Source organism: Ixodes scapularis, unplaced genomic scaffold (assembly GCF_016920785.2).
Source record: "Ixodes scapularis isolate PalLabHiFi unplaced genomic scaffold, ASM1692078v2 PGA_scaffold9__187_contigs__length_104089568, whole genome shotgun sequence".
NCBI classification, from domain to species: Eukaryota; Metazoa; Arthropoda; class Arachnida; order Ixodida; family Ixodidae; genus Ixodes; species Ixodes scapularis.
In genome coordinates, this window is record NW_024609884.1 from 12,414,065 (window position 1) to 12,437,077 (window position 23,013).

At 46.6% G+C, this 23,013-nt stretch overlaps 1 protein-coding gene across 1 annotated transcript in view; it reads left to right on the forward strand.

Moving 5' to 3' along the window:
* LOC8036433 (puratrophin-1) overlaps positions 1-23,013 on the forward strand; it is a 164,026-nt gene that overhangs the window by 77,818 nt on the left and 63,195 nt on the right. The window contains exon 9 of the mRNA XM_042287382.1: positions 11,878-12,000. Within this exon, the coding sequence (XP_042143316.1) occupies positions 11,878-12,000 (123 nt within the window). The remainder of the gene's footprint in view (positions 1-11,877; positions 12,001-23,013) is intronic.

The window sequence follows — 23,013 nt, forward strand, 5'->3', positions numbered from 1 at the left end:
CTGTGCCAGTATACTTGGGCCAGACTGGGACCAGTACGCCTCTGCAAAGTCATGAACTTCCAACCCAATATCGTTTCATGACCCCTTTAAAGGCTCATTCACACTGCCCCATTTTCTTACGTTAAGTTACGTTACGTATAAGTCACCGAAACATTCGTGTCTCGAATGTCGCGTGTCATGCTTTCTTTTCGAACTGGTAGCCTCGCTTAATATGATGCACAGAGGTCCCGGTGAGCCTCGCTTAATGTGATGCACAGAGGTCCCGGTGACTTTCACCGGGACCTCTGTGCATCATATTAAGCGAGGCTACCAGTTCGAAAAGAAAGCATGACACGCGACATTCGAGACACGAATGTTTCGGTGACTTATACGTAACGTAACTTAACGTAAGAAAATGGGGCAGTTTGAATGAGCCTTAAGTGTACCAGATGACATCGTGGGCACGTACCAAGTAGGCTGCTCGACCTCCAAAATCACCGGTTTTTGTGTCAGGAACTTGGCGTAATTTGAGCCAAGCTGCAAAACCCTAAGGCACCCTACAAAACCCAAACAACTCATTAGTGTAAGAGGTTTTAAACAAGGTTTAAAATAGCACCAATTTCTCACGGGTCTACCGTAACAAAGAGGAAAACTAGCTCAGAAATAGGATGAAGCACTGTGCGACCGGTGTAGTTTTCTGTGCGCGGCAGTGTGTACGCTTACGTCAGCATAATCTCTTAGAGTTACTATTTAACCACTAAATAATTATATTATTGATTTATGGCCAATTCAGTGCGGGCATTACAGTGCTCGCGCAAACAGAAACCGCATGGTTTGTTTGTTTTCTTCTTTTTTTTTTAGGGGGGGGGGGGGGGGACTTGGTTAACATACTTTGTTGTTCTGTACATTTTTGGGGAACCCGGTTAACATACTTTTTTTTTTTTTTTTTTGCTCGAACTTTGAGAGTTTATTATTGGCACCCCATTTCTCCCCTGCCTCCTCCCTTCTAGAAACGATCCTTTTTAGGCCGTAATTGTCGGCGGCTCGTTTGCATAATAAACCGGTTGGCTCGTTAGTACTGGGGAAAATTTAGGGCCATTTTGACAGCAAACGCTGGCCACCGGTCGCGCTCGCCGATATCCTCCAACCGTGTCCCATTAACCGTCGGTCGAACTGGCATTGGTTGGTTTAGTTTCTGCAGGAGCGTTTGACATGTCGGACCAACAGCGCTGCGAGTTAAGAATGTTATTCTTTTTTTCACGACAGCTTTTAAGTGCATATTGATAAATGTTGTTGTTTGCGCCTGTGTGTGGTCTTTCAAAGCTTCTCGATCACTAATTTTAAGTCACGACACGCTGCGGGTTACATATGAAATATATGCTTATAGACCATTGCAGATAAATGTTTTTGGCCTGGGACATTTTCAGGCGTTCGTGCGCATGGCGAGTGCTTTTCTCGCTTTCCTAAGCGACGAACATGCGCGTGCTATAGCTGGGATTTTGTAAACATTGGAAGGGTGTATGTGTGCGCTTGTGGATTCCTCATTGGAAGGGTGCATGTTGGTGCTTGTGGATTCCTCTATTTCGGCTGCCCGAGGGCTTCGTTTGCTGCGGCCGACAAGCACTGTCTATACTCCGTTCACCCTTAAGGCTGAACTCAATGGAACGAATATGCTGCGAAAAATTGACGAATTACGCCCGGCGGCTTTTGCTCTGCGCGTGGAATCACCACAGTGGCTGCTACGTCGCGCGCAAAGCGAGCGTGCAGTCGGGCGGTGTTCGTCAGTTATTCGTCGCATAATTCGCTCCATTGAGCGTCGCATAATTCGCTCGGACCGTGGAGCTTTAAGCTGAGACTACTGAGCGAACGCCACAAGCACGAGAGCTCGAGGTCGCCGCTTTGAACCGTTCTTACGCAGAACGAGCACTCGCGCTAGAAATGCACGTCTCATGTCAAAGAGCGCGGGCTAGCTCGCGCTTGTAGCTTTGGCTGCAATAGAGTATAGACGTTTTCAGGCAGCTGTGCATGGGCGCCGCCATAACCGATCTTTAGTTTTTCGTTCCTCTTATTTCGTTCACTTCATCATTACAACAGCATAGCCCAGCATAAACCTCTGTGGAAGCTCGTAAGCGCCCGCTTCAGGGGCTCAGCATTTCGGTAAAACAAGAGAAGGTCGGCTATGGCGGCTCTTAGGCTGCTCAATCTGGCGCGTGATTAAAGCGTCTATAGAGGCGCTACAGCTAGGGACTCTCACCTCAATAATTGCACATTCTTTCACGTCCTTATGTTTGCTTTTTATCAACGCCCAAAAGCTTGGTTTCACTTTTTTTTTCTTCTTTTTTTGTTTTGTCGGGACCGGCCGGACGTCAATCCGAATGGAAGCGCATCAACGATCGAGTCTTATCCTACCCCTCGGGCTACATAGCCCCCGGATTACCAATCCCGGAGATTAAAGCCCTCCCTTTGATGCATTGGCCCTCGCTTTCAGACGACGGCGCGGTGTGGCGACAGCTTGATAGATGGCGACACAGCCGCACGCTCGCGTGTCAGAAAACGAGCGCCGTGGGCTCGTGAACTAGTTTGGCGGCAGACGGCGGCGAGGCGGACAAGTCGCGGCGGGGCCGCCGCCGGCTTCTCCCCGTGAAGACCTCCCAGGTGTCAAGACCAATTTGCATTTCCGAGAACAGACGTGGCGGCGGACTTCGCCCAGTCCTGCTCAAGTGCAGCCAGTGAACGTAGACAGACGGCAGCAAGCGCTTCTTTCCAGCAGTCGACAGTGCGTAGAGAAAAAAAAAAAAAAAAAAAAAAAACGGAGATGATTTGACGCCCGTTCGTTTCTAATCGTTTCTCTCGTTCTATAACTTCTTGTCTTTCTGTTTGGTGTGCGCGATCCCGCCCCTTGTCGGGGGCAGAAAGGAACTCCACCCTCTTCAAACCGGAAGCCGGTGACACTCTGGAAGAGGCCAGTGGTGAGGCGGGTAACGGAGGCATTGCCTCTGCGCATTTCTTTACGAACATCACTTGTTTTTTTGCTGCCATGCTGGCGTGGAACTGATGTTAGAGGACAAAAGCACCAATTACACAGAGAGGCGTTTTGAAGCCGGGCAGTATCTGAGGGATCGACACAGTTTGCCACGTTGTTTCGGGTCGAGTTTATTCAATTAAAGAAATACTGACACCCCAAATGTCCTTTTTTTTTTTTGTCTAAAAGAATGCCAGTTGTCGTCAGAGACACACAAAAAATACCACAGAGCGAAAAAAAGACGTGCAAGAGCGTTTTTTTTTAAATATTTTTGGCGCCCTTCTCTCGCTCTTCTCACCTCCTCGCTTCTTTTTATTTGTGCCGTAATCGATTGTGAAATTTAGAACTTTGTAAGCGACATTTTTATAATATTTAATAACAACATTCGTAAACGTGTTTTTTTTTTTTTTTTTTTTTTTTTTTTTTTTTTAGCACAATTGCGAGCCTTTTTTCGAAATATTGAAAATCAGAGTCCGGTAGTGATGTCACCCCCTGGCGTTTTTTCTTTCCCCGGAAAAGATGGTGGCGCTCCGCACCTGTCGCACTGAGGATGATCGGGGTGTCGGGGAATCGGACGAAGTTCTTTACGTTTTATAGACTTACCTGTAGCCTCGGACGTTTTGCTTCGTGTGATGTGACCTGCTGCAGGAAGTTCGTCGGAACGACTCCACGCCTCAACCGAGATACCACTTGAACCCCCAACGCTCTAGAGACGCTTGAGCTGACCTCATAATTCTCGTCGACAAAGTGTTGAGGACAAATAAAGGACTTCGATCCAAAACCCTCCAGTAGTCCTTCAGGAATTGCAGCTAGCCAGGCCGCCTTCTCTGACCCATTCTTCGGGAACCTGCGCAGCGTACTTTCGGTTGTGCCTCCGCCGGGGCAGCCTTTCACGCAGCACCGGTGCGACATGGCTCCTCACGTTGCTCACAAAAGTCCACTGCGCCTTCTCTTCGACCTCACACCGTTTCGAAGAATTTGAGATCGCTGAAAGAGCCCTAAAATAACTTCAAACTCGAAAGTAAAGCAGCGTCGTCTGCTCTCAGCGATAGCCGGCACGCACGGAGAAGCGCGGTTGACCGCCTGATGCGGGCGAACACGACACTTCCGTTTGGGACGCTTCGTCGGAGGCAGGAGGGAAACTCCAGTTACAGGACGACTCAATCTTTGACGTCACTACACTGGCGCCGATCGCTCGGAAGTTTCCGAGCGATCGGCGCACTCGGCTTTTGGAAATTGTTTCTTTAGTTTAGAAATTCTGAATTTCCAAGCTTCAAATTTTGAGGGTAATGTCCAGGCATCGTTTTCAATCGTTTCGGTACCTGTCCGCTGGATTTCCTATTATAAAACCTCAGAGCGAGAATAGCGAGGGGTGTTATGCAGTACATAAATACACCCAGCCACTGATCGTGGCTGAATAGCTTAGAAATCAGATCCTTAAAAAAATATTTGTTGTTGTTATGTTTGTATTTTTTAGCTATAGCTTGCGGCACAAATACGCTCGGAAAGGTCAACGTGAATGATCGGAAATGTCGCCAGGAAAAAGAAACGGGCGTTTATTAATAAGCATAGAAAGAGGTTTTATGTCTGAACTTCGATCATGGTCAAGCCAATTGGGGACGTTTCGCAGTAGGAAGTAATCTGTCACTGGTGGCGTGCCCCTTGGATACCCGGAGTTTACCACCCTTCCCACAGATACGCTGTATTTTCTCGCGAGGAATGGGTTATTTAATTGAGGCGGCACTTTAAATCGAATACCAGCCTATAATTAGTTGTTTTTTTTTTTTTTTTTTTTTATAATATGGGGCCTGCATTTCAAGTGCCTAAGTGGTATTTTCAGCCGCCTCGGTGGCTCCGAGGCAAAAGGCTAGCCTACGGAGCCCCAGTTGGCGGGTTCGAATCCCGGCAGATGTACCCGCAATCTGACCCAGGCTTATTGCGTAAATTTCAGTTGCACATCAAAATATTCCCAGGTGGTCGAACGCAACCCTCAGTCCTTAATTAACTGGGGCATGCAAGATGCCCTTCGTTGCTCTTTCACGTAAAGCCTCACAGTATTTTTAGTGTATCATTGAAGGCAAGAGGGCATTTCTCAGTTACACAACAGAGAGGAGCCGGACGTCCCAGAAGAAATGGTCCGATGAAGATTCTGTCACGCGAACGGCTCTGTTTCGTACACGTTATTCCTCGGATTTTTTTTTTTTTTATTATTATTTATTAAGCTTAATTGTATTTTTAACGGAAGAAACGCAGCTCACACTCATTCATAATACATGGTTCCGCTTTCCGTGCAACAGAGGCTCGGCGCGTCACGCGCGCGCACGCGCGAGGGAACGTCGCGCCGCTGCTTTGGCCGCTTACTCTGTTTTGCTGTTGGCAGTTTCTCCCAGAAGCGGGCTTTCTGCCAAGCACGACTGTTCATTGATGGAATCGGCAGGACACGGTCACTGACGGCCCCGCCAACGTACGTCTTGATGCTGGAGTTATCTTCCGGTTTATACCTCTGCAGCTGACAAACCACAAGAACGTTTTTTCGTCAGTTGTGGCCCTTCACAAATGGTGTAACGAAGAACACGACTTGATACAAGCCTAGGACACGTAAGCCTTTTTTTTTTTTTTCTCGTCCATGAGATCCGAGTGGAACCTTCTATCGCAGAATGAAGATAACTTTACATTGCGAACAGGTCGTGGATCATAGCGCGGTTATGGAGCGTTGCAGAACCAAACGCCATAACATTTGCTAGGGCAAGTCCCCCCGGGCGCGGGCAACCAATCTTTCTCACCAAGAACATGATCCGGAGGGCCGAACACGAAACGTGACTCGTACGACAGAAACGCGAACCGAGAACAGGCGCGCTTTCGCCCTGAACAGTGATGAAGGACCAGACTGGCAGCACCGTCCTCTGCCCAAGATGGAAGACCTCTCGTCCGGTGCTACCGAATTGTTTCGCCCCAGAGATGGATGCCTTGCCCAGCGAGCGCGCTACTCCCCCGGTGCTGCATGAAAAACCGCCCATCCTCCGGTCGGATCGGGTGTGTGGACACAGCAACCCGCTGTTTTGAATACATTAAAATGGGAGCCTGTCAAACAGGCCAGTCGCCAGCTCATGACCATGAAATGAACTCTGGGTTGGAATAAAGGATTTTGGATTGTGATTTTTACTTTTCGCATATCGTTTAGGGGGTTAAAAGAAAACTAGTACACGAGGGTACATAACCTTAATACACAATTACATACGTAATTATGTAATTAGATAACAATTTTAAGAATTACTGGACTATTTCGTACCTCCTTTCCTTCGATATCTCTCTGCCTTTTCACTCTCCACGGTACCCGAGCTCGTCAGCCGAACCCATCTCACGTATTGGACACGAGCACGGCTTCACTCGGACGTATGCGCTCGTCAACAATCAATCTGTCAGCGAATATTTGGATTCGCGTTTGTAGCCAATGATGTGCCGTGGCGGCGCTTATCATCACTGGCGAATGACAAGTTCCTTTGTGTGCTTAGAAAGCACGATGAATGGAAGCTTGGAGTCATCGCATTCCGAAACCAACACCATGCAAGTCGACAATATGACATTGCTCTTATTTACGTCGATGAAAGCAAAATTAATCCGACATGGGCAGTCGTGGAAGGCCGGGCACGTCGGCAAGAAGTCTGGGAGAGCTGTCGCCATAGCTCCACATTTCTCGATGATTGAATCAGTCGCAAGGAACGCAAACGGCTTAAAGGGATACTTCAACAAAATTTGAAATATACCCGTCGTGTTCAAAAATGGGTTGAGTATGATCCACAATATCCGTAAATGACAATCGGACGTTTGTATTTTGAGCCTAATGGCTGTATTTTTCGTTATAAGCGGCCCACTCTGGCAAGCGCTCAGAGAACAGCCAGCGGAGACCACGTGACATCCAACACAATCATGACGTAGTTCGTCTCGGGACGAGCAAAGCTACGGCGACGCTGACGTCGAGAGGATGGCCTAGTCGTTCCAGCCACCGAAGCGGCTGCTTTTGTACAAATTTTGGGTGGCGGGTTAATCTTCTCTAATCTTGTAGGGGGACGATAGCGACTTCTGGGTCACACATCACGGATTCTCGGGAAGAGGGGAGTTCCTCCTTCCCCTCTTCTCTTGCCGTGGCCGGAGGCGAGACAAACGTCTTCACTATCTGCAAATACAAACCAGGCGTTAGCGACAACCACCAGGGCCCGTTTGTTCGAACCACTAACCGCGGCTAAAGTTAGCCGCAGTACCTAGGAGATACCTAGATACTGCGGCTAACTTTAGCCGCGGTTAGTGGTTTTTTCGAGCAAACGGGCCCAGGTGCTCTTTGCTAATCGTTTAATTCGTTTTAAAATTCCTTTTCGTGTCTTAGTTAACAGTATATTAGAGTGTCTGATGTGATACTGCTCCTTTGAACACATATAGACGACAAAATAAGCGCCGAAATTTCGTTGTAGTATCCCTTTGTAGTATCCCACCTACATCAAATGAACCAGTGCACGAGGCCCGTGCCTCGGGCGGCCCTTAAAAGCAAATGGCGGCGCAGCACTGAAATGAGCGGCCCGTGGAAGCGAACGGCGGTGGAACACCTGCTCGTGGAATGTGTCTTGCTCGTTTCGACAACAATGCTTGGCGGTACTTGTAAGCGTGAATTTTATCCAGGGATTTTAGAACAGCTAACACCGCCGACCCTTCAGACGGCTGGGAGAACTTCCGGATCCGGTTAAGCACTTCACGACCACGTGATATCTAATTTCGCTTTCGAGAAATTGAGTTGAGGAGGAAGAAGTTGAAAGATCATTTCATGGTCCCTTTCACGACGGAACCATTAGAATAACGAACAGGCGCCTGCGAGAATAGGACGCATATGGATTCCAAAACTGCTACAGCGAGAAGCCGGAGAGAGGTAACTCGTGTGTCTAGGAATGCCTGCACTTTCCACCTGTCACGCAACGGTAATGTTTCTATACACGTCTTGCGCTTGACGTCATCGCATTATGTTTGTGGTCATTCTTACTTGCTCTGGCCGAGAAAAACAAATTCCGAGGTGCGAAAGGGGTACGCCGCAGAAGGTGCGCGCTCAAGCAAAGACACCACAATAGCCGCTGATGCGACGACGTCTGCGCAAGCCATCTGTAGAAGTGCGTGTTGAAATTAAGAGGACTGACCCGTTCTTATCGTGTAAACTTATTAGAGGCTTTTAGCAGACCTTATTCTAGAGTTACGCTTTGCTAGCGGGAGTTCGTGCCGTCACTTTGAAGCATAGATTGAGCACGCGCCCGCTTGGCCCCGCTCTCCGCTGCTTATACTGTTTAAAAACGGTCTACTAAAACTCTCTGTTATAAAGGACGTTCTCTGTAGTGCTCTGTTCCCCTTTTTGATAGCTCTGCTTGCCCATTTGTCCGCCTTTTTTTTAAATTCCGAGGGTCGCTTTTATGCTTTCGTTATCAGTCGTCTGCACTCGTATACCGAGCACCGAATTCAAGTCTCTTTAGTGCTTTCTCCTTCCTACACAAAGAGCTTTTATCACCCGCCGCTGATCATGGCTCTCCCACCCACCTATTGCGTGAAAGCCGTACGTGAACCTCTGGCAGACCTTGAAACTGACTGGAGCCGTCCAGCGCGCAGCGTCCAACTTGGGCTGGAGTGTCAATGACCGCGGGCCCCCTGTCCGCTTCTGGAGAAGATGAACTTTCAGCGGTCTCGCTTGTCATTTAGGGCTAACATCCCGTGTGAGTTTTTCTCAGGCTAACCTGCGCTCTCTGACGACGAAACGACAAACCTGGAGAGGACGAGAGCCTGCACGCGCGCTGAGCTACAGGGACGCTACCATTAATGACGTTCCGAAAAGAAAAAAAAAAATAAACACGTTGTTTTATTTTCTTTTTTGTAGTAGCGCGCTTGTTCTCGCACAATGGGGACGTTCTATTACGTGAGATGACGACGTAATGTGCACCGCTTTGCTGTTCTGGCTGAAAGAAGGCGGGAAAACGGGCGGCGCCGTGGCTTCGTCTAGCGGTAAGGAACGAAGCCTGAAGCAGGACGACCGCTGCCGAAGACGAAGGGAGTTGACGCGACCGGAATACAACTGGTCGGGCTGTCTTTCTCACGCATCGAGGGGCGAGATTCTCCCCATTGTAATGTCGGTATGGCACCAATGTTCAGTTGCGGCCTTCAGGCACACCTGAACGAGCCTCAGCTGCTCTCCAAGACAAAAAAAAAAAAAATTACACAGTAAAACATTTTGAGAAAGCTATAGTAATCGAGTTCGAGCTATACCGTGAGTCTCCAATGCGTGAAGCACGCCCGCATCCACTCATGAATTCGCGCGAACCACCATGCCAGATCTGTAAAAGATTATTTTGCTTGGATTTGTTTAGCTTATTGCAAACCCTCGTGCTCTTTCAGAACGCGCACTTCTGGAGGGTGATCGCGCCTTTCGGTGGGAACGTATAAACCAACCTGAACTTCTCGTAGACGACACACGCATTGGTCGGCATCGAGCGTGAAAGACCTGGTCGGGGACATTATAGTCGCGAAATGTTTAAAAGACGCGGGGCATGTCTTTACGCTTCTTGCTTCGTGATTGGTTCTTACGTGTTCTGATCGGCGAATTCTGCAATCTCATTGGCTGAAGGGCGATGATGAAATGCTCGGTTCTCGCCATGCTCTGCGTTTCTTAAATTGTCATTCACTCTAAAAAAAGCCCGTGCGTCTACTTTTCCGCACAAAACTCGGAGAGCCAATCACCGCAACTTACGGAGGCAGCTCAGCGAATGACGATGCCGAAACTTATGTTTAAACCAAAACACGCAGTCTGAGTTGTGACATTAAGCCATGCAAGCGTGACGTTTTGCATTGCTTAATGTCACAACTCAGACTGCGTTTTTTTGGTCTAAACATAAGTTTCAGCATCGTCATGCGCTGAGCTGCCTCCGTAAGTTGCGGTGATTGGATCTCTGAGTGTTGTGCGGGAAAGTAGACGCACGGGCTTTTTTTTAGAGTGTTTACTCTATCCTTTCCTGTTTCCACTCAAATCTATTTTAATTTTTTTTACAATAATTTTTTACGAGCAATTTAGGTTTCATGAAATGACCCTGAGAACTTTCATTTCCATCCCCCTGTCTGTTACCCATAATATTAATTAAAAGTATACTTCTGTGTTGAATTCATAAACCATTTCTGTTCGAACGATAGGCTTTTTTTTTATTATTATTATTATGGCGTTTCGGAAGTTTTTAGACATTTTATCGCTTTCAGTATTCGTCGCGCTTAAAGCAGCACTAATAATAAACCTCGGTGTAACATTGGACATTCTTTGTTTCAGTCAGTTGCACGTTCAGTGCAGCTTTCTGACCGCCATTCGTGACTATAGGCGCACTATAATTTACGGTTGTCTGGCTGGCGTGTGCCGCAATGGTGTCAGTAAGCGTATCTGGCGGCCGATGTTCAGAGGCCTACAGCAGTTGCGTGTGGGCAGTTCGTGCACCAGATGTCACGTCCTGAGCTAGTGACACTGTGAAGTTGGTTCGCCACACCATGGAATAACGGCTAAGAGTTGGGTCAGGGTCCACCAGCTGCAGCCTTCGTAAACGTTTATGTCGTCTGGTTTCTCGCTCAATTGGTGTCACTTCCTCGATCTCCGGACTTCGGCCTGAGTAACTCTTAGCTTTTAGCATTGTCCGCACCGGAAAGTCACCGAGGATGACCCGATCGCGTCCCAAATCTTTCCAGGCAAAGAAAGGCTCGTCAAAGCAGCGAATCCACTTTGGCCCATTCGGGCACCCGGAGAAGAGTAAATGTAAGAACGATATCAATCGCCGCTTTGAGCATAAATCCCGCGAGCAAAAATAAATCCAAAAGGCGCGCAGCGTAAGAAGGCCACCAAACAGTGCAGCTTCACCTTCTTAGCACGGACGTGATGAAGGGATAACCTCATCGCTCCGGTCCTTCGGAGACCTCTGACCTTCTTGGTCGCTTTTCTTTTATTTGTCTCGAGTGGAAATGTGAGACGTGTGTTCTTCTCTCTTTTTCTTCCTTCCCGCCCGTGCAAGTTCGTCGCACCTCGCACAAACACCTCCAAGCACACGTCCGCACAAAGGGTCGGCCTTGTGCCGATACACTTTCAGCAGGACCGTGGCATCGTCTTCATCAAAGCCATCACAAACGGTCCTCTTTCGTCGCCTCATCTCACCGAGGAGATTAGGCACTTTGAGAGCAAGCCCGCGATTTAACCCCGTTTCGGGTTCCAATCTGCGTGAGCATCGCGTTGGTCGGCGTTTTCCGCGGCTGGGGCGCGGAAGAATGGCAGGTGTTCCCGATTGTTCCGCCGAACAAAGCTCGCCGTTCACAGCGCGACTGCCGTCCTTGTTCGGGAACATGGTGTCGGTGTGGTTCCTCGGGACGGGACCCCGTCACGGCTGCCGTGAGCAGACCTGTTTCGGAACGCGTACTCCCGCCCTGGACAATCACCGAAATACCTGTCGGCAGCTTTGTAACGTCGGCTTTCTCCCCTTGTCGTCGCCATCGGGTTAAAAGAAAAAAAAAAAAAAAAAAATTAAAACGTTGTTCTTCAGCACTGGCCTGCTGGGGCATCATCTGCCTCGCTACCCTTTCGCATGGTTGCCGAAACAATAAGCTCGAACAACGAATAAGGCAAAGCGAACGAAAACGGCAGTCGTTTCATTCCGGTGGACGGAAGGTTTAATCTGGTAGTTTTGTCTGGCCGTGTCGGTTAATTCGAGCTCCGGCAACGGCATATATAGCATGCGTGAGTCTGATAAGCATGTTATGCAACGCAGTTGATGAGCAAACGGCAGTCTACATAACGACGTCGTTGTAAGGCTTCTCCTTTCTCTCCGTTACAGGTGTTGTCCTGGATCTGCAAGAACGGCGCGGACGCCCTGTCCAAGCACGCCTTCGTGGCCGACTCCCTCTCGGCCATCCAGGACCAAGAGTACGAGTTCGAAAAGTTCTACTTCCTCGCAATGGTCAGTTGAAACATCTGTCTTTCGCTAATTTTGTTGTTTTTTTTCGTTCCGATTTTGGCATTGTGCGGTAGTTCTGTTCTTTCTTAATACGACTCAGGCCGTCCAACAGATGGCAGACACCCCAAGAAGACGTGTGATGTGTGTCGGCAAAGAATCACAGGAAAAAAAAAAATGTATATATTATTTGGCGACGTGCGTGACCAAAAGCGTCGGTGTGATTGCCTTTCCACGATTTTACAAACACTCACTATGACGTCCTCAGTGGGATTGATTCTGCTCTCATCGATGGAAATAAGAGTGACGTCAGCCTCTCAACTAGAATGCGATGACTCCAGGTTTCCGCTTTACTTTTTTACTCACACCATTGAACTTGCCGTTCGCAGCTGATGATAAGTAGCCAGTATCAGAACTCGTGACGTTACGGCGTTAAGGTCGTGACACTACGGTTATTAAGGGTGCCACTGAAGCATCTCGACGCTAATACTTCTGTAGCGCGGCTTGCACTAGAAAATATTTCAGGATTATAGTACTTGGGAGTGGCGAAGAAGAAACACTAAGTACGTTCTGACCTCCGTGCTTTGTGTCCGCTTCGCCGATCCTCTGTTTCGATTAATCCGTTCTACCCTTTAGTTATTTAATTTATTGGTCCGGTGGATGGCATTACATAAGTTGGAGGCAAGCAAAAATGCAGTGCAATGAAAACAACAGCGAAAAAAGCTGAAATATTTATAATTTCTTTACGCGTGGCGAAATTCAAGAAAAAATATAATTTTTTGAAAACACCTCGCGGGGTCAGTAATGCCTCCGAAAGGGTTGCGATGACTAGCTGTTCTAAGAACTGTGAGTGGTAGGTACTTGTTTTTAAATGCTTTACTGGCATCCAAGAATGCCTCTAAATTGCTCACGTTGTGGGATTATGCAAAGCTGAGATTCTGATTATGAAATATAGCATGCATCGAGTAGTCAGTTTGCATTGTAGACACTCAGTTAGCCACTAAATTATTATGGGGAATCTACTCATGACAGCCTTGCCAACGTTTGATATGTCGCTTTGTCGGGCTTTTCCGCACGGCTTAGTCGCCGATATCAATATTTTTATTTATTTCAAATGCCCTCAAAATAAGTACATTGAAGAGGGTGCAGGCCCGGCCTTTTGTTTTTGTGTTTCGCCACGTAACGCTGTGAAGGCAAGTAAAAACCGATGGGTCATTCTCATTTTATTTAAATTCTCTGCCATCATTTCGCCGAAACTAACATACGATTAGCAAATCCAAGTTTAACCCCGACGTGTTTACAACGAAAACAGCTCCTGCCTACATTGGTCGACAATCGCATAGACCAAAAGAAAAGTTTGTTTACGTTCTGTCAGTAATTATGGATCTTGTATTTCCCATCGGAGGCGTTTTGTACAGATGGCTTGGATCTCGAATTATAGTATCTTGAAGGCAATCCGCTGATTGTACACTACCGTCCAAACCTTTGAGCTACTTGAGGTCGGCAGCGTATAGTTGTTGCGTGAAATACGCCAAAGAAAGTTTGCGGTGTCATTACAAAGAGCTTCATATATCACAGACTTTTGCAGTATGTTGATATATCGTGTCTGACTGGCTTGAAACGTACATGACCGCTAATTATAGGGTCTTATTACGTTCTCATTTCATGCTCAGACTAGTGTTTGGAGTAAGCTGGCCTGTTGAATGGTGTCAGATAAACTACTTAGCTAAGAAATGTTCCTCTTGGGTTCCGTGGCCAACCGAAATTATCTCGAAACTTTGCACCGTTCTTCATCTTCACCAGAGGCTCATACTCGAACATATTTATCCGTGTCTCACTTTAAGCGATTCGATGTCGCTAGCCCTTGCTTAAACAATGAGAACTGCGGGGGGGGGGGGAGGGGGGGGGGGATTTGTACTTGTGGGTCTATGTTTATTACGTAACTAGTGCGTTGTGTAGGCCATATATATATATATATATATATATATATATATATATATATATATATATATATATATATATATATATATATATATATATATGTAGTTGGCAGGTGTGACTTATATATAGGAAAGTATACATTAGCAAGACATGCTAGCAGAAACAAAAGGCCGGGCCTGCACTTCCTGCGAGCCTTGCCGCCCGTGTGTTCCCTAGGCGTACGACAAGCGCCCACGGTTCCGCCGGTCGCACCTAAACTCCTGCGTAGCTGGTCTATAGTGAAGCACGTGCGCGTGAGTGATTACGGTTGTCACACATTCGCAAGTTCCGCCATCTTTTATTACTCTTTTCTCTCAAGAGCAAAGTCGATCGAGCTCGCAATCTTACAATAAGCAATCCGCCTTGTTGGAAACAAAAAAAGAGACGAAAAGGAAAAATAAATTGCTTCCCTACGCGGAAACAGTGCGAAAAACATGACTCATTAATAACCGCCTAATTTACTGAGCGATGATTTCCTATAGGCGACCCGCTTGATACCAGAAACTCGATTCCATTTGCCATAACCAACGCGTGACTCGCGCACTCAATCCATCACCGAAGGAACAAATAAAAACGCCGGCGCGCGTATCAACAGCTCCAAAATCCCGATATGCCGGCACTGCAGATGTGTGCTCGCGAAGCTGTTCACCGCATTCTACGTGCGCGTAAAGCAAGGGACAAAAACAAAAGAAAAACAGAGGTAATTAGTTTCCGTGCAACCGGAGGCGCCTAGCGAGCGACGTGGACAAGCTGTCCTTGAAAAGCAGTTTTGGGCGCGTCCCTGTTAAATAAACCAATGTTGCCCAGAATCAATTAACCATTATTGAAAAATAAGAGAACGCCACATGGCGGCTGGATGTGAGGGGGAAGCGAGTCCAACCATTGACAGCTCCAGAAATGAGTGGCCGTTCAATTTGGGATGGCCTCAAGCGCGCAGCGTGCGACGGCAGGCGACGGCTGTTGCAGCGTTGAACGGAGGCAACCCGAGACAGGCTGCCTTCGGCACTCCTATAGACGGACCTCGTCTTTGAGCTCACGTGGGCATTCGGCGTGGGCATTCGACTGATGGATCGAATTCCGCAGTGTTCTTGACAAATATCGCGCAGGGGGTCGGCTCTGGATCGAACACCTGCTTGTCGTGTTTTGCGTCGCCGAGAAGCGCCTTTTCACGTCTGGATTTTCTTCCAGCCGCTGCAGAGAGGAGTGTCCTTTAAATGAGGCAGCTTTTGACGATGCGGATTTGTTTTATTTGAGCTTTGATTCGCAACCACGCGTTGCTGGGAATCGCAGCCGTCAAGACCTTGTTTTCCATTCTGCGGGCATCGGACCAACCAGCGCGGTTGAATCCTCTCGATGTTTCAAGTCCGAGCGCGTGTATATTGCCTATTTATTCGCTGTCGTCGCAGACGAATCGCGCGATGCGGAGCGTGATTAATTAGGAACACATTCTTCGCGTCATGATCGGATGTTCATTGTTCTTGTTGGACGATGTTCTAACCCTCGTATACCCGGTAATAATGAAATGGAGGTTGATCGCACCCTTTGTTCGTTTAATGGTGATACGCCCTACGATGCCCACTCCTGTATACAGTCCACATGCGGAGAGAGCCAATCACTGCAATCGGGAGTTTGACGAATGTCGAGGCAGAAAGAACGTTTCACGCTAAAATTTAGGTTGACGTTGTGGCACTAAGCATCACGTTGCCCATGATTGCATTTTTAGGTCGAAATGTGTTTTCTACTTCATCGTTTGCAGAGCTCTCTCCATAGATGATTGTAGAGATTGGCCCCCAAGGTCAAGGTAGATTGCACGGTGATCATTTGAGGTTTCAGCTGTGTTTTTAATTGATGCTCAACAGTGAATCAGATAGGCCGGAAACGGATACGTACTTGGGCGTAACCAATCATGACGGCGTCTGTTCCAGATTGTTATCGTCGATTGATGCGGCAATTTCGTGGGTTCCTGAGTGATGACCAGGTGATCAGACCGGCTACACCTTCTCGTTCTAAAGCTGTCAGAACGAGAGAGGAATTCCTGCGTGCATCTTGCCCCGCATTGCACTCGTAGCAAAACGCCAATGTTTCTCCCCTTTAATCGGCTTATCCCAGCTTACCCCAGTCAGGTAGGTAAGCGCTATCGCGTTGAAACGATCATACATATTCAGTTTTTCCGTAGAAAAACGCGTGATCTGCTTGGCATTTACTGTATAAATGTGAGGACTCACGCTGGGGTTCCCTCAAATGTTTGTTGTAAAAAAAAAATAAGAAAAAAATACTCTCCCGAGTTTTATTACAGAATTGCGTGTTTCCACTCGCATTTCCCGTCACGTTTCCTCTCCTTTTTGTGTAATAGTTGTCCAAGGAGGTCGTACATAGTATAACAGCTAGCAGATGAGATATTCAGTGCTAAACTTGCCAGTAAACAAAACGAATGCACATTTCTCATAGCCTGTCTATTGTGGCATGATCTGGATGATATTTCGCCTTCAAATCTGTTTCTCCTGCGAAAAAAAAAAAAAAAAAAAGGAGCTCGCGTGTTTTGTTTGTTTTAAAGTATAATGGATCGAAATACAGCTCATTCAGGCTCATTACTTCGAGAAGGTTGGCTTTGATTGCTTTATATAATTAGACAAACATGTTTCTATTATTATTATTATTGTTATTTGCATCTTAAAATAGCTAGCAGCATCCTAAGAACTGTAAATGTAGCTTTTTTTTTTTTTTAAACGGCGCGGTTTATAGGCGCAAGGGTACAGTTGTGCAATGAAGGGGTTCGAAACCTTGCTCAACGGAAACTCCTCATTCTAATCATGCGGCCAAGCGGATGTCTTCTACAATTTGCTCGTAACTTCTGGGGTTGAATTGCTCAAGTTTGTATGTTAGGATGCACGTGTCTCTGAAATGTGCTGAGCAAGGTCGCATAGGCCTGGTTGTGATGTGCTGAAGAAGGACGCATTGCGCGATAGGTGTCAGCTTCTGCAATTTATCAAATATTAGCCTAGACCCCCCCCCCCCCCCCCCCCCCCCCCGTTCTCCAAACAACGTCCTCCCTGCGAGTCTGGCCACACTGCACCGGCGAATTCGAATTCACGACTGCGCGTGCCATAGGCCAAGCCCCCTCCGCGCGAACAAAACGAGTGTGCGTATTATCGAGTGTGATTGTATACGGGAGGTGCCACAATACGATGCCGGGAGCACGTCTCCAGCTCGAAGCGCGTGCCGCCGAGTAGGCAGGCGTCTCTGGTCGTTCGCTCTCTTGCTCATTTACATGACTCCGGGTGAAAGTCCCTTCTCGTACCCCCCTCCCGCCCGTTTCACTCGATGTGGAGAAACAGGACGATGTAAGGCCAACACCCAAAGACAGGAGGGCGCCTGCAGGATGTGACCAAGTTCCCCACGCACTCGTTTGAAAGCCCCTCCGCCCGAAATGACGAATACTCTCGGCGTGGAGCTCGTTGTGAGCGTCTTCATCTTCTGGAGCCATCTTTTATTTGTGTGTGTGTGTGTGTGTGTGCGTGCGTGTGAGAGCTTTCATCGTAAACTCGATCGACGACCCACGCCACGCGTTCCCTCTGTCAAACATTGGACGAAGATATAAAGTTTGCGCGCGAACGCACGACGACATCGGTCCATGCCTTTTGCTTTTTCGCCGGTGCTTTGGAAGTATACCTTTTCATCGGAGAATGGGATAAAAGCTACGGTTGTAACTTTTTCCCGAACCCAGAGCTCCGGTAAAATAAATTATTTCGTTCCGTGACCTCCATCACAAACTTAATTGCTTAAAAAAAAAAGAAAAAAAAAAGAGCCTTGACGTTTAGGCTTAGCAGATGCTAAACTCTGCGAACAAAAACACGGCTATCCACAACAACGTTTTAACTAGGGCGGTGAAATTAATTGATTAACCTAACGATTGATTAATCGATAAATGCTTAATCGTCAACAAGGTTTTTGACCGACTAATCGGTCCAAAAGTTAAACCCTCCTATTAGGTTGCCTCGAGTATCATCTTCGTCGCTGTTAACACCAAATATTTAAGCACTTTGGAGACTAATGCTTCTCCTGGACGCCATGTTTTCAAGATGGGTGGAATCTTCGAAGTCGAATGCTTTCTGACCTTACTCCATTAGGGAAACGTATCACTAGGTGTTCCAGCTATTTCTCTGCTGTGCGAAAGGGTGTTAACAACAGATGAACTCGCTAACAAGCTAAATGAACTCGCTGCATCAGTCAAACTTAAATATGCTGCTTTATTTATGGAGAATTAAGCGCGCAAAAAAAAAGTAGAAAATACTGCCATACGTACAGTTTATTAATACAATCGTGAGGAACGATCAGAGTAAAATTTATTTTAAGTTGACGTTAATTTTGTCTGTACAACTTTGTTATTATAAGCTTGCCTATTTTATTTTTCTGTTCTATATTTGATCTTTACCTCCTTACAGAATATTCTTTCTCATTAGCTACATGTTTCACTTTTCGTGTTGTTGCATACCTATGGCAAGGGAGATGAGGAATGAGGAAAGCACCGCTCTGCTTGCTTTAAAAAGTCCAGTGTCTCATATTGGAATCAAATAAATATTTCTGGGCAAATACCACATAGCCCATACTTTGCAACCCTCTAAGTAGTACTTAGCTGCTGGGAAGTTGACGGCTGTAAAAAGGGGTATACTACATTTCATTCTTTTCTCTCCTCTACTTCTGCTATGGGATGTGAATTTGCTCCCAACAAAGCACTAAATGTAATGAAATGGCGTTATTAAAACGTACTGTTCCTGCATCGCTTAGGCTGTACGAATTCTAGCAATTCTGTTCTGCAAATGTATGTTACTTTTATAATTTATTAATCATTTATCAATCATATTAGGCCGACAAACCGATTAATTAGTCGAATAAAGACTATCGATTAATCGGTTAAAAATTCTTGATCAGCGCACAGTCCTATTTTGAATCGTCGCTACTTACAATCTCGAACTGCCTCCCCCGGATGTGCAGACGCACAATATTTCACGTGTTCTGCAATAGCGGGCACGAAGGGCAGCCATCCTGCATGCAATGCTGAGAAGAAACAATCGAGTGTTCGGGAATACTCAGGCAAATTTCGTAATATTTTGGAAAATTATACACCCACATTAAGTTTCAGGCAGATGAAGCAAGAATAGATATCATGGAGCTCAGACCATCATTCAGTCGGTCCGCTCCTCGCCAACCCAATGACAACACGAGTATGGGTGTCCCCCAAGTGGCATGTTTTATTTAATAAAACACCGCGTAAATCCAACTAAATAAAAGAGAGAAAAAAAAAAACGCCGAAACAAACACGAATTTTGGAGTCCATCAACCGCCATGCGCCAGCCGATTCATTCTCATATCGGAACATCGCTAGTCACGGGCACGTTCTATTCGAATTTGACCTTTGGGTGGAATCCCTGGTGAGCATTAGAGGCGGAACGGTGGGTCAACAGCGGCTCCATTCCAACAAGTTCAGGTGCGGAGGTCAGCCACCAGGGCAACTGTGGCCCTGCAGCCTCCCTCCGCAACATCGCCACCCAACTATTCCCGCGATGCCTTGGCCATAGCCCCGCGCGCGACTCCAAGCGGTATCCGACCCGATCGAGCACGCCAAGCAACGGATCTCTTTCTGATCACCACTTAGTTGACCAAAGCCACCCCTACGGAAGAGCAGCAGACGACGTCCGCGAGATCCTTGGGCCCTGATGAATGAATTGGCCGGGTCTTGCACCAGAGCTACGCGTGACCGCGGACCGCGGCAACGTCCGCCGTTGAGACTCCTACGTGTTTCATTGCGCATGCGCGTCACGCTCGCTGACCGCCTACTGCGCGGGCTCCTGAGATAGGTCAGCCGTCGTCCAGGGCTGGACACGCTTGGGGTCCAGGAAGCAAGGTCATCGCTGGCCGTGAGGGGTCTCGAAGATTCCTTCGATCATCTTCACGAGGGGTGCGGTGGCTTGTCCGCCGACATTGAAGTTTCCCCCTCTTTGCTTTGTTGAAATGTTTTTAAAGGATGTATACGCTTTGGGCTGCGTCAACAGGAAGAACTGGTATACTCTCGAAGGGACGATCGTCTCCACGAGCTCTCCGTCCACGAAACGTTTCCCCTTTCCTGGACCTCACAGCTGCCCCCTTCTCACCAAGCAGACGGCATTTCTTTTTTTCTTTTTTTATCTTTTTCTTTTTGTTCCACCTCTTCCTTTCCATCACATGCTCCGAGCTATTACGTCACATTGCTGCTTCTTATGGAGCTATTGATTATTATATAGTGTGTGTATTTTTTTTTTCCGAGTAAAGCTTACGACTGTGCAATTTGTCACGCGGCAGCGAGTCTGCGAGCAAAGCAGTAATCTTTGTTTTCCTGCGCTTGAATGTGTGGGCGGTGCCTTTCTTTTTTTTTTTTTCGAATTTCATTTTAGAACGTTGTTGCTTTCTCGCGTGAGCCTCTCGGCTTTGAGAGGAAATGGAAGACTTTATACGGAGATAACGACATTGAGATTCCTAAACAACCCACGTAGGGATGCAAAGTTCTACGGAGTCGTTTTATATGGTACTTTGGGAATCGGTTCGAGGGGGGGGGGGGGGAGGGGGGGGGGGGGGTGGCACGAAATTGCGAAATTGCCTCGACGCCAATCGAGATGATATCCGGATCTTGTTGTGCAATTGAATACACGCGGCGATACGGGGCCCTCTTTCGCGGACCCCGATTTAGGGACACCGACGTGATCCATCTGAACGCGTGAAGGGGCAAATGCTGGGAAGAGAGGCGCCGGGCATTGAAGTAAGTTCGTAAGCCTCTTGACGACTGGTGTATGCATCTCAAAATAAAAAAAATAAAAAAAATAAAAAATATATATATATATATAAAAACAAACAAATCTCCCGCAAACCACGGACTGATCACGGAAATCCGCCGCACGTCTCCTTCAAAGTATTTCCCAGGAGCATAGAGCGTTGACTTTTTTCATGGTCGCGGCCTCTGCGTAACTGCAGACCTCCATTTCCTAGCAGCTGCTTGAGGAACACAAAGGCGCGAGGAGCTCGTAGCCACAGACGTCATCTGGTCACAAAGGCAGCGTTTCTGCTCCTCCAAGTATGGCGCTGCCGGGGAGGAAAATAACATCCGTCACCCCTGCTTTCACAAACTTTCCCTGTTGGCTCGGTCGAGCCACGTGTTGGCTCAGCGCCTGGTGCAACAGATTTGTTTTCTTCCACGTCTGGCTGCGCTACAGAGAAGAGAAAAAAATATATGCCACGACCGTTTACGGTGTCCGTGAGTGGTATTCGTCGTCGCTGTAAAAATTAATTCTAACTGGAAATAGTTTCGAAGGCTTAGGTATTTTGAAAGCCCTGGCATGAAACCGAAGTGCGCTGGTCAAACTTCATCAACTGTCGTGGATAGCTGATTGAATATGGATATGGTGTGCTGCGGGGTGTAGGTTAGAAGGAATCTGTCAGATGCGAACGTTGTTTGAACATTTAAGGTAAGGTGAGATGCTTTTTATTCGCAAGACTGCAACGGCTGGAGGCAAGACTGTTTGTTGTCCTGACGGCCAGCAAGCCTGGCAACAAACTTGGACTGTTCAATCGCACTTATTGCCCAGTACGTTGCCATTACTTCGTTATTCTTAATGGTTACTCCTCGCACGGCACAAAACAGACAAAAGAGTATAGGTTTTCCAAGTTTGATCATGAGACCCTTAATCATTTCTTTTCCGTGCTGCGTACAATACGTGTTTTACTTAGATTCACATTAGTTACCTGGCTAGAGTGACCTAAAAAGTAAGTTGGACATATCGAATTATGTTGAGTTTCGCGCATTCCATCTGATGGCTGGTTAAAAAAGTAACACTTAGTTACTATATGGGAAAATAACGTTGGATTGGAGTGGAAAGGAAAAACATGCTTTTTGCAAAAATCAAATAAACCAGATATATAGGATTTAAATCAGATTTAATGGATTTAAATCAGATTAATTTTATTTAAATCACGGTAGCCAGAAAAAAAAGAAAATAATTATCACTAAATGTACTTTTAAACATGGCAGACTGATTGGTCAATCCGTCAGATTATTCAAAGGAAAGAAAGGTCGAAAAGTCAAAAGGTCGAAAGAATTACTGTACATTTAAAGTACAATTCAATTAACTACTTTTTATATATAAATCTCGCCACACAAATTCAGCTTGAATTTTTTTTTACTTAGTAAAAAAAAAATAATTTATTAGCATGTTTTACGTTCTGCTTTACTTGCAATACGGCATTATCTTGTTTTTGTTTCCTCCTTTCGCGGAATGATTTGCTTGCAGCTCACGTAACTGACAAACGAAGTGCAAGATGGAGAGAAAGCTCAACCTTCCGGTCTGATCAAAAAAGTACTGCTTTTTGCTCGTGTTCAGTCTGCCAGAATTTTTCTTGCTTGATGATTATTTGAGGTACAAAACCATTGCACTTACAAAATTTTTCGAATAAAAAACAAATTGTAAGTAAAACACACACACACACACACACACACACACACACATATATATATATATATATATATATATATATATATATATATATATATATTGGAGAAAATTCTGCTGCTATTCAGTTTACTGTGAGAACGCAATGGGGCTTTTCGTCGAGTAGTTGAGTACACAAGCGCCTTTCTTAACCATTCTGCAAAACCCAAGTATGTCAAATATAGTAATATAAAAAAAGTGCCCCATACACAGGTCTGTGTGAACAAAACTATTGCCAAGTGAAGTCACAGAAAACAGAAAAAGCTAAAAATCACACACTATAGGAGATAACACTTTTATACTATGTTTCATTTCTTGTTTGCTTCTCCTCGCTTGGTACTGATTTCGCAAGCAAGTTCCCCGTTTGGCTATAATCAGACAAAACGACAAGACTGCAGAAATGAACCTCTAAAACGGGGCAATCCCGGCCAAAACGGGGATTTCTGGTCATCCTAGTCTTTGGGTAATTTTACAGTTAACTTTTTTTTTTTTTAGTAACGTGTTGGAAGCATCATGTCGGGTTACA